Source organism: Eschrichtius robustus, chromosome 2 (genome assembly GCF_028021215.1).
Source record: "Eschrichtius robustus isolate mEscRob2 chromosome 2, mEscRob2.pri, whole genome shotgun sequence".
Taxonomy (NCBI): Eukaryota; Metazoa; Chordata; class Mammalia; order Artiodactyla; family Eschrichtiidae; genus Eschrichtius; species Eschrichtius robustus.
The window spans coordinates 57,373,128-57,385,778 of record NC_090825.1 but is presented as its reverse complement, the minus strand read 5'-3'; the positions used below and the strand labels follow the sequence as shown (position 1 = coordinate 57,385,778).

Sequence of the window (12,651 nt, the reverse complement as noted above, 5' to 3'; positions counted from 1 at the left end):
CAGCCCTGGTGCGCAGGGGCGAGCCCGGTGGGCGGGACGATGGGGAGGAGGAGGCGTGGCCGGAGGGAGAGACCGAGGCCTGGCGCTAGGGAACCAGAGCTGTAGCCGAAGGGACGCTGTCTCTATAGTACTGGGGCAGTAAGGATCGCGCAGCGGCGGGAAAATACCTGGAAGTCCCTCCCTGCAACAGCTTCACCGGTGCGGCACGTTTTTTGGCCGGAAACCGAAAGAAGAAATCGGAAGTGACGTCGCGGTCAAAACAAGCCGGGGCGTGGGGCCCTGCCCTGTATCTGGCCGCTGATGGGAAGGCCCGACTCGCTGTGGGCTGTCGAAGGCGGTCGCCAGGACTTGCGCTCCCACACGGTCGGCCTCCGGCCCTTATCCCCGGGACCAGCCCGCCGCGGTTGAGCCAGAGTTTCCGCCCTCCCTACCGGAGCCGCGCTGGGATTTTTCGGGCAGAGTTGGCGGGAGGCGACAGAGCGGACTTCCCTCCCTGCAACAGTCTCCCCCTCCAGCGGGTTCCTGTCCTGGGACGCCGGGACACCTGTGGCCTGTGAGGCATCATTCATTTTTATAGCACCTTCCTGTCCTTGTAGGACAACTCCAGGATGAGGAAGAACCGGGGGGCTCCTGTTACTAGCACCCACTGTGGATTAACCCAGTTGCCCGTTTTATTTCGTTAGGGTCTCTCTCCTCTTATCCCTGGGCTCTGACAGATTGAGGTGATCCTAGCTCTCCTTGGCCTTACCTCTTTTTCTCACCGCCTCCTCTTCTCGATCTTTTTTTTTTTCCCCTTCTTCTCTTATACTTCCAAATTATGGCTTAACCAGTCAGTGTTGCTTCTCCTCTCTGGAGTGGTGCCAAGATAAGCGTTCTGCTTCCACTCCCTCCTCCCCCGAGTACATTTGCTCTTCTTCCCTCAAAGACTGGTAATTCCATTTCTAAACCCTGATTTGTAACATGGAAGATGTTTAGAATTGGAAAGAATATTAGAGATACCTATTTCAACCATCTTCATCTTATCTGAATAAAATGAGTCTTAGGAAACGTATATGATTTATCGGTCCAGGGTTGCACAGCTAGTTGGTAGTGATGTTGGGAACGGAAAGCCAGATATAATCAGCAGATGTTTGTTGAGCATCTTGCAGGGTCATTTCAGGATAGAAAAGAATACGAACCTTTGTTAAGGTTCAGATCAGAAAATATTTATGGGGTACGTGATAGCACCAAGCACTGTTTTGTGTGCAAAAAATAGTAAGAGTGGCTCCCCCCCATCCTAGAGGAGTTTTCAATTTATTAGGAGTTTAAATGGAAATTTTCAAGAGAATGATAAATGCTAAAATAAAGATATATGCGGGTGCTGAGCAAGCTCGGGAGTTGCACTTCACCCAACTCTGGGTAGGAGTCTGTGGGAGATGGCTCTTCCCTCAGGAAACACAGTTCATATCTTGTAATATACTTTTAAAGACCTCTGCGTTGCCCCTCCACCTCCATTTGAATCACAACTCATTTTCTGTTTTAGTCTCCTTACCGTTTGCTGAAGTGTGTTGACTTTGTTACTTGTTAACTTTCTTTTTTATTATTATCGTTTATTATTTCTTCAACTCTTTCTCCCTTGGAAGTTTTGGATTAGTTTAGTGCTGCTTTTTCTTTTAACGAACAGGGTGATGGAGTCGTGAGCTCCTCTTTTCTCTTCTCTGTAGTGAACATAATGATTACCTGCCCTGACTACAAAGGATTGTTATAAAGATCAATCTTGGAAGATGTTTTAAAACTGTAAAAGTGATTATCTATAAATGTATGATTTGCCAACCTTTGCTCCACTGTGGTCCTTAATGCACTTTTCTCTTTTAGTCCCAATTAATTACAATTTTAAAACACCCTGCACCCTCAAAGTTTCTGAGGCAGTAAGCCCTAACATGAAAAAATTTACTGGATGCTATTAATTTTCCTCTTATCTCAGTGACTATATGTGTAAGACAATTATATGCCTTGGAGTTCTTCCTTTTTTTAGAAGCAATTTTAGGTACAATAATGAAATTTCTCTTGAAATTATATTAAGGCCCATAGGAAAGTGCCAGTGATTACCTTACTGAAAACTCATTTTAAAACAATAGTAAATGATTCAGTAACAGGTGTGCTTCTAACCTCTGTTCTGAGAGTTCGCATTTATTGAGTTCATGTCTTGACAATCTATATTTGGAAAAAAATCAATAATTCTAATTTCTTAATACTTATTACAAATATTGGGACCAAAAATTATACTTAGATTATAATGTCCTAGAGATACTAAAGCAAAGGAAGCCAATCCATAATCTGTACACTTTATTTTTCATAAAAACCTGTATTAAGTTGCTAACACTTGATCTGAACAAAAACTGATTAATAAGTATGTCTTCAGTTCATCATAACCAAAACTTTGTAAAGCCTTTCACTATCCAGGAATCATGGATAGTGTAGATGCTGATAGACTTGGGTACAACATGAGTTCTATCTTTTCTTAAATTCAAATTTTAACAGCATGTTAAAAAATGAACCTCAGATTAGAGGTTAAAGTTCTTACATGAAAGCTTATTTTTGTTGTTAGCCTGATTTTTTAAAAATCCATTTGGCAATATTCAGGAATAGGAAAGGGGAGAAAAGGATAAGTAAAATTTGTTGGGACCTAGTGATGGCGGTGAGAATGTTACCGTATTTCATTTGGTCTTTGCCAGGGTCCTGTGAGGTTACTGGTGTATACCCATTTTACAAGTGAGACTGAGGCTTAGAGAGATTGAGGAACTTGTACAGATTCACACAGCTAATAAATGGTGAAGCTTGGATTCAGACCCAGGTTTTTCTACCTCTGGAGATTGTATGCTTTCTATTATGTATACGTGCTAATAAGAGCACTGTTTGCATACATGATTGAAAATGATTATTTTGTATACATTAAGTTGATATAATACTTTTAATTTTTTTCTTTCAGATGTTTTAATACCCAAATTTGAAGAATACACTGTATGCCATTCTTATAAAACCAAGGGGAAATCATGAAGAAATGTTTTAATTATTGAAACTACAGTTGAAATCATGGCTACATCAGCAAATCTGGATATTGGAGCCCAGCTGATAGTAGAAGAGTGCCCCAGCAGTTACAGTCTAACTGGCATGCCAGACATTAAAATAGAACATCAGCTGGACTCAAATGCAGAAGAAGGATCAGCTCAGGGTGTTGCCATGGGGATGAAATTCATACTGCCTAACAGATTTGATATGAATGTCTGTTCTCGGTTTGTGAAGTCCTTAAATGAAGAAGATAGTAAAAATATTCAAGATCAAGTTAACTCTGACCTGGAGGTGGCATCTGTCCTATTTAAAGGTTGAAAGTTATGGTATAAATATCTGCATTTGTTTTGTTTTTGTTTATTTATTTTTTTATTTTTTATTTTTTTCCCTTTCTGATCATGAGATTTTGAGTTTGCGAAGAGTTTGGAAGTCATCTTTAATTATGATTTTCTAGAATCTCATAGAAACCAAAATGAAATAATTTCATGTTATATAATGTCCATAATAAGTACATGTTGATTTTTACTTCTTCCTTGACCTTTGTTTATTTACAAATTCTCTAATAAAGTTTATTATCGTACCTTTTAAAATTATAGGAGAAAAAAATTTTGTGCCTTTTGTAAATGAATTAACTCCATGAATATGTGATTGGCATTAGCTTCCAATGCTTTAATACAGTGAAATCTGTCATCATATTGTAGATTTACTTTTATAACAATCTATCGAATAAAAAAAACTAATCTCTGGATAAAATTGCTCAAGATTAATATTGATTTTTTTTTCTGGAACTTGTACAGATTTTTTATGGCAAAAAATAGTATCACTTGAGAACCAGTTGAAGATATTATACATCTTGTATTTCTTTTTTAATGTAAACATTGACATAGAACTTTGAAATGCTTTGTTGTTAAAATATTGTTTTAATGTGTTTAAATTAATTTTACGTAGCTGAATGCAGTATCCATACATCTCCTTCTCCGGGAATTCAAGTAAGGCATGTCTACACTCCCTCTACAACAAAGCACTTCTCACCCATAAAACAGTCAACTACTTTAACCAACAAACACAGAGGAAATGAGGTCTCAACCACACCTCTGTTAGCAAATTGTAAGTATTTACCACTGATGTATTAAAATATTGTTATTACTAATGTAATGGTTTCAAGAGTTTGGCTTTGAAACATTATTTTCATTAAATGCATATTCTATTTTGGAAAGCTTAAGTGATGTCCTGATAGTTTTAGTAATTTAAAACTCACGTATTATTGCATATTCAAATATTTCATGTTTTATGTTTCTCTGTTGAGAACAAATACAGATTGAAATATTAATTCTTAAAACCTTCATAATTTTACTATAAAAACTGAGTTATTCTGAACTTTGTGCAAAGCAAGACACTGTGAGTGTTTTTGTGTTCTTGGAGTGCATTTTATAAACTAGATCACTGATCAACAAATGGTTTGTAGTAAAAGCTGAGCAATGTCTACTATAATTTCGAATTTGAATATAATAATATGAATACGAAATCACCTCTATAAAAACTTTGAATTTACAATTTTTTTAATGTAGAATTATTCTAGAAGAAATAAAATGAAGGGTTTTCTCTGTAAACTAGAAAATATTCTATATAGTACGGGTTTCTTAATGAGAGGAAACCAGTTAGCAATTTGATGTTAGGAATTATATTTGAGAATATAACATAAATGCGTCTGTATTCTAAAGCATGGTGAAATATATGTTTTTACTTTGGAAACACTGTGTCCCTCCTGATTTTGAATTGTATGCTGTAGCAGGTAAGCCAGAAAGAGTTCATGACTCTAACTCCACCTAAGAGCCACTTCTGTTTTATTTATGTAAATTTGCATATGCCTCCCAATTGCTTTCCTTTCTGTATTAAGGCCACCCAGTCATATCATCCTAAATCAAGGATCAAGTGATACTGATTTTTAAGATGAACTGTCATAGAACAGTACCTGTTTGGCTTTGTTTTAAAATAAAGAGATTGTCTTAAAATATTCCAACCATAGAATTTTTTTTTTTTTTTTTTTTGCCACACCGAGAGTCTTAATGGGATCCTAGTTCCCTGACCAGGGACTGAACCCGGGGCCCCGCAGTCAAAGCGCCGAGTCCTAACCACTGGACCACCAGTGAATTCCCCAACCATAGAATTTTTGAAAAAAACAACTAGGGATCATGTGGTTCACATACCTCATGTTAGACAAAAATCTTTAATCAGGTCTCCATGGTCACACAGCTAATTAGCCACAAATAGGTCTGTACTCAAGAATTTCCTCTCAGCTAGTTTTTAATTTACTATCTTAGTCCTCCTAAAGTTAAGGAATACCCATGGCCTCTTGAAATAATGATATTTGGGACTTAAATGAATACAGTCAATTAAAAAACAAGAGTCTTTTAGACCCAACTTCCTTATATTTCCTTGTAAGTTTGGATAAAGAGATACCATTGTTAAAAATTAAGTACCTAAACCATTTCTTTAATTGATAAGATCAGTAACAATTTGCATTGTTAATAATCAAACAATTTGCATATTCACTGATAATAACACTGCAGATGTCAGAATTGCCTTAAACATATATGAGTCAATTCTCAGACTCTTAGATATTTAAGGTAATTCTGACATCTGCAAATGTTAGGCTATATTTTAAGTTAGATTTTTTTAAACAATAAAATGATAGTTTGTGTTTTGGAAAGGAAAATTGCTACACAGATATGAACAATGAGATGATGAAAGTATACCTACAGATATACATGAAAGTTTTTATGGTATTGTTTCAGCTTTGTCTGTTCACCAGTTGGCTGCTCAGGGAGAGATGCTCTACCTGGCTACTCGTATTGAACAAGGTACCAGCCTATTTTTTTAGATGTATTTAAAACAAATTTAATAGGATTTATCAGATTTGTTATTGTTTTCTTTTTATACAAGAAAGTATAAAGACAAAAAAAAATAGTTGCATAATCTCACCAGGCAGATAACCCAATAGATACTTTAAAAAAAATAGTAATATAAGGTATAGAAGTTAAAGCTTCCCTTACCACCCTCGCCTTTTCTGCAGAAGCAAACATTATAAGTTTCTTATATTTTCAGAAGACTTTTCTGGAAAATATTTATACTTGGGGCTATATGTGAGAGTACAGTATGTATGTGCTTTTTTAAATTTACACAAGAGGGAAAATATACACACTGCATTGCGCTTTACTTTTTTCACTTAAATTTTGAGATCTTTCCATATAAGCACATAAAGGTCTATTTCATTCTGTTTAATAGGTCTGTGATTTTGCATTGTATTGTATATGCATATACTATGTTTTTTATTTTTCAACTAGTTCCTCTGATGGTAGTTGATTCCAGTTTATTTCTATTAAATAACAATATTGTTGGCATTCTTTTAAAGTATATCCATAGGCTAAATTCCTACAAGTATATTTGCTGGGTCAAAAGGTATATGAATTTTTATTTTTATATACATTGCCAGATGTTTGCCCTGTCCTCACACCAGAGTTAGAGTTTCTACTTCCCCATACCCTCACTGACACAGAATATTATCAGACTTTAATCTTTGCTAATCTTATGGGTGAAAAATGGTATTTCATACTGGTTTTGTTTGCCTTTTTAAAATTATGATATATTTGAATTTCTTTTTGTGTGAACTGCCTGTTTTATATTGATTTATATGAACTCTTACCTAAATTAAAGAAGTTCACTTTTTGTTTATGTTGAATCTAGTTTTTTCCCAGTTTGCCATTTTTCCTTTGACTTTATGATGTTTTCAAACACAGGCTTAACATTTTTAAGAGGTAAATTTATTTTTTTCCTTGTGACTTCTGAGTTTTATATCTTGCTTAGAAAAGATTTCCTATTCCAAGATTATAAATAAATTCACTCATACATTATTCTAGAACTTCTGTGGTTTCTTTTTTACATTTCAATCTTTGACCCATGTGGAATATGTTTTGGTGTAATGAGGTAAAGGTGGAGCTTTACTTTTATTTTCATTTTTCAAAAAGTTAGCCAATTGTCCCAACATTATCAGTTGAATGCAGGGCATATGATTAAAGAGTGTTTTTTTTTTAATCATGTCATTCTTTTATAAGAAAGACTTCATATTATATTCCTATTTGTTTATAAACATTTGAAGGTTTTATTCTCAATCTACTAAATAAATTAGGGAAAAAACTGTGGACTTTATACCTGGTAGACTGAATCTAGGGAACAAAATGGGTTTTGAGGTAGAATTGCATAGAAATGTGTTTCAGATTATTCAGTCTTCATTCATATTATATTATGTTAGCAAACCACCGAAAATTTTAAGAAACTCAAAGGCAGCAGTATTGGCTAGAGAGTAAAAATAGCTTTACTAATTTGGGGCTTTTTATAATATGTATTTATGTAATGCTAAGGGCTATTGTATAACCTCATTTTTATTGTGATCCTCCCAGCTAACTACTGAGATAAGCAAGGTAGTAAGGTAGTATTCTGGATATTAGAGGAATTAAATGACATGCCCAGAATCACCCTGCTAGAAAGTGACAGTCAGGATTCAAACTCTGGTCTCCTGATTCTGAGTCCAGCGTTCTGTGGACTGCCCTGTACCTAGCATTATGTTGTGTCTGGTAGTTTATACTTTAAATAATATGCTATTTGAGCTCAGCTACGTACATTGAGGCACAGTTTAATACATTGAGACTGCAAATTGCAAAAACACACAGCACTTCAGTGAACACAAGTCAGCACAACGTGAACCTCATTGGGTAATATAGTCACCTTTTTAGAATGCCAGTATTTTCATAGCGATATTAATATGTGGTTGTTAAATTAGATCACAAAAATTGCTTTTCTTTTAAATAGAAAATGTTATCAATCACACGGACGAAGAAGGATTTACTCCTCTGATGTGGGCTGCAGCACACGGGCAAATAGCTGTGGTAGAGTTTCTACTTCAGAATGTAAGGAAAATGCCTCAGAAAATGTATATGTACAGTTACTTAAGTTCAGTTAAGTATTTAGTAAAGTTTTTACATCTCCAGCCAGCTAGATGTAATGGTAGAGGATCCAAAAACTGTTTACATGCTCTTCATATTCTTGTGGAACTTGCATCTGGTTGAGCAGGCAAGTCTAGTCGTCCATGAAGCATGGAGAGAGAAGTGAATGCCCAGCCCCCACTAAGCACAATGGGAACAAAAGTCCTGTCAGCCCTGTAGGAGAAGCTTCTTGGAGAAGATATAATTTGACTCCAAAGTGACAAGATAGTTAGGATTGAGGTAGAGGGAGGAAGGCAGGCCTTCAGACAACCTTGGTAACAGAACGTCCAGGAATAGAAGTTTGTGCTCTTTCTTTATTAACCCCAGAACATTACCTGACCGAAGTGTTGAACTGTAATTATATTGACAGAAGTAACAATATTCTTGTTTTCATAAACTGAAAAGTCTTTTATCTCTATTTCCCACTGCAGGGTGCTGATCCCCAGCTTTTAGGAAAAGGTCGAGAAAGTGCACTGTCATTAGCTTGTAGTAAGGGCTACACAGATATTGTCAAAATGCTGCTGGATTGTGGAGTTGATGTAAATGAATATGACTGGGTGAGTCTGTAATACTGATGTTTAAATTACTGGAACAAACTCTAGGATTTATTTGGTTTGGGGAGACATAATAAGTTTTATTAAACCCTTGGAAGAATAATTAATTACATTAGTTAATTAAACAGCTGGGAGAAGAAGTTAATGTCCTAAACTCAATTATTCTGATTTAAGTATTCTTCACAAAATATTAAAATTACCTTAAACTGCTTTTACATGGCCAATTCACAGGAGCATTAAATTATTTGAATCTTGCTCACCTTGAAAAACTAAATCACCTTTCCTTTTGCAGAATGGAGGGACGCCTTTGCTTTACGCTGTACATGGAAATCATGTGAAATGTGTAAAAATGCTCTTAGGTAAGCAGATAAAAGTGGAAATATTTAGAAAACGCCACACGAAGACATTATTTTTTACAAGCTAGCCTCAGGAGAATCCTGAACTGTTATTAAATACGTTATTCACCCCTGGAGCACCTGCTGCCCTAAGGTTCCTGTATAAGCCGTAGCTCCATCACACAGCACGCCTGCAATCGCAGTATCTGCCCTTGTTGCTTTCCTTTTAGGGATCACATGTGAATCCTCGGCTCTCTTCTCTGTCCACAGTGTCTTTAAGCCTGAGTGCTGTCTGTAGTGGTGTATTAGTTTCAGTTGCTCTAGAGGATGCCTCTATGTTTGAAGTGTCTTCCCTCTGACCCACCAGAGTGAATTCTATGCACTCTGTGTACTCTACTTTGTCAGACCATCCTGAAAATCTTCCAGATTTGCTGAAAATCTGTCCCGCTATTTGCACATGAGCCAGTGATAGACAAACATATCCATATTTTCATTTTATTTATGTAGATTCCTCTGTTTTGGTACAGAAAATGGAGCTGACCCAACAATTGAAACTGACTCTGGATACAATTCTATGGATCTAGCTGTAGCCTTGGGCTATAGAAGTGGTAAGTGGTTTAGAACTCTCAGGTTTCATTTTAGTAAAGTCCTATAATAATACAAACCAGTGGTCCAAACTGTTCTCATCATTTGCAGTTATAGAACATGCATGTTATCCTAACTCCTGACATATACTTTCAGCTGTGGGCAAAATCAATAGATTCCTACGAAGTCTAGAAATGAGTTTGTTACTATTACTTTTCACCAACCCAAATAATTAGTTGCTGGAGGATACGTGTACACCTATTTACAAGATGTGTTTAACATTTCATAGCAAACTATTTATGAAACGCTTTATAGTTGCCCTTTCTCTGTTCCTTAGAACAACCTTGTATTCTGGACTCTCCTTCAGTTTCAAAATTTAGAAACCAAGAACAGAAAACCCAGTAACTTGGACAATTACTAAAGTCAGTGACAGACTAAGTTTGAAGTATTGCATTGTAATCTTATTGCCCTCAGACTATGATTATATCCTAATTAGAAATTATTTTAGGAAAAAGTTGGTGATGTTAAGTTGAATTTGATAGTTTTTAAAATTTTGTAATCAACATGCTGTTGTCTTGATCACCTGTGTGTTCTAGTTCAACAGGTTATTGAGTCACATTTACTGAAACTGCTTCAGAACATCAAGGAGTAGACATAGTCATCAGAAAGTGTTGTCTGCCCTTCCATTTACTTTTGGCCCTTATAAATGATAGTTTTGTTTACTTATAAATTTTTACCTCAGTTGCAGTATTTACTGATTTTTAGTAAGTTTTAATAAATATTCCTCTGAGTAATTCACTGGTTTATAATAAAATTAACGTTGATGCTTTTTTATAAATGTGTTTTACTGCATATTTAAAATTATAAATGAGTGTTTTGTGGCATGTAAATTTTTATGGTACAGATAGTTATCTGTGTTTGTATCAAGTGCTGTAATTTAACATTTTCGGAAATTATTCTGCCCTATTCATCTTCACTCTTGTATTAACTCATTGACTTTATATAGAGTTTGCTATAAATCCATAGGAAAAAAGTTTGTTATTATTAAATTTAAAAATGCACAGTGTGGTTGTTTACAAAATGATATTATAAATGAATAAAGTACTTTTCTTCTGTTAGTTTGCATGCAGGTTGTTCTTTTTACATTGCATAAGATTATTAAGGTATCTCTTTGGGATTTTTAGTTTAACCCTTCTGTCCTGCCAGGATACTCCATTAGATCAAACAATATAATTAAAATAAATTGAATGTTAATTAGTCAACAAAGACTTATTGATTGTCATTTCTAGAAGTATATTGAGAATATTTTTCCCTTGTGAATAAGTTTTCAGTAGGAAAAGCCCTCTGTGACAGAGAACTCATTTCTTCGATAAAAGTCAGATGCTCTTTAATTCCACTAAAGGAGCACTATAAACTCGTGCTACACCAACATCTGGAAGAGAGAGCCACGAGCTAGAAGTTGACATGACCACTGAGCGTGGGACTTGGGTTATTAAATCACTTCATCTGGAAAACAGGTGTGATATCAGTTATGACAGTTGGGTTGTAAGCCACGTAAACTTGATCTAGCTAATTTAAGCAAAAAGGAATTAATGGAAAGACACAGAATGGAAGGAAAAGCTGAAGAAGCAGGCAATACCAAAGGGATGAAACTAGGCCAGGGATCTCAATCAGGAAGTCATGGCCAGTCATTTTGGATGCCGCTTTGGTAATGCTTAGATCCCCTTGTTTATCATTCTGCTCGGGATTAAATTTTCCAGGAGGCAGAAATCTATTTAGCATGGGATAGAAATGCACCACTGTATGGAGTTGAGTGGAGAAGGGGATGACTGGTTAACAACCCACCGTTGCCCCCAGGCCACCTGGAAAGCAGGAGGCCTAAAGGAAAACCACGGGAAGAAGAAAACGATAGATGTTCACTCCAAAGGCAAGCTAAATCATACGTGAAAATAGTACTAATGCTTCCCCTTTTGTCAGGCATAGGCTTTAAACCGATTTTACCTAAAACCATTCACCCTTCCATTTGGTTCCTTTTCTTATTGATGGCACATTATCCATGAAGTGTTTGTTACTTCCTGTTCATATTATAAAGTAACAAAATCCAGTGATCCCTTTGGGCACATCACTCAGTATTGTTTGCAAGTGCTCTCCGCAACTGAACGGCAACCAAACAACCTATGCTGGGATTGACTCTAAAATAACCACTCCTAATCGGACTCAGGTCGACAACCAACAGATCTCAGAGAATATCTTGAACAAAATTCCCCTTTCCTATTTTATCAATCACCTTTTAGCCTCGGGGTCCCTGATAACAAACCCCAGAAAAATCCCTTAAGAAACAGACAAAGTTAATTAAAACAACAGGAATTATACTAATGGGCCAGTTCTGAAATTCCTGTTTTAAAAATCAAGTACCTTGGACTTCCCTAGTGGTGCAGTAGTTAAAGAATCCACCTGCCAATGCAGGGGACATGGGTTTGAGCCCTGGGCTGGGAAGATCCCACATGCCATGGAGCAGCTAAGCCCGTGCGCCACTACTACTAAGCCTGCGCTCTAGAGCCCGCGAGCCACGACTACGGAAGCCCGCGCACCTAGAGCCCGTGCTCCGCAACAAGAGAAGCCGCTGCAATGAGAAGCCCTCGCACCACAACAGAAGAGTAGCCCCTGCTCGCCACAACTAGAGAAAGCCCATGCGCAGCAACGAAGACCCAACGCAGCCAAAAATAAATTATTTTTAAAAAAATCAAATACCTTTTAGGTAGTGTTTATTGACTGCACAAAAACTTATTTAGAGCTTATGTACCAGACACTGTGCTTGATGTGAGGATAAAATACTGAGCAAAACCAGACACAGTCCTGCTGTCAAGGCACTCACTGCCTAGTACAGTACTAGGGCTCATTACCGCCACAGAGTGAAATACACTAACAATAATTTTCAAAAAGTTTAAAAACATTATTCTATGTAAATATAAATTGAACACCTGTCAAAGATTTTATTCAACTAATTAATTGGTAAAGAAACCAGTTAGATGTTAAAACTAATTCCAAGAGTATATATTTTAGGCAATGTTAGTATAAGCTTGCTGAGTT

The 12,651-nt window shown here is 36.4% G+C and overlaps 1 protein-coding gene across 1 annotated transcript; it reads left to right on the top strand.

Moving 5' to 3' along the window:
- The first annotated feature begins 29 nt into the window (after positions 1 to 29).
- On the top strand, positions 30 to 10,398 carry ANKRA2 (ankyrin repeat family A member 2). The gene is made up of 9 exons (XM_068535503.1): positions 30 to 553; positions 2,969 to 3,361; positions 3,997 to 4,155; positions 5,844 to 5,909; positions 7,915 to 8,012; positions 8,519 to 8,644; positions 8,934 to 9,000; positions 9,504 to 9,584; positions 10,158 to 10,398. The coding sequence occupies exons 2-9, from the start codon at positions 3,073 to 3,075 to the stop codon at positions 10,211 to 10,213; spliced, it is 942 nt and encodes a 313-aa protein (XP_068391604.1). The 5' UTR covers positions 30 to 553; positions 2,969 to 3,072; the 3' UTR covers positions 10,214 to 10,398.
- Positions 10,399 to 12,651: the final 2,253 nt, after the last annotated feature.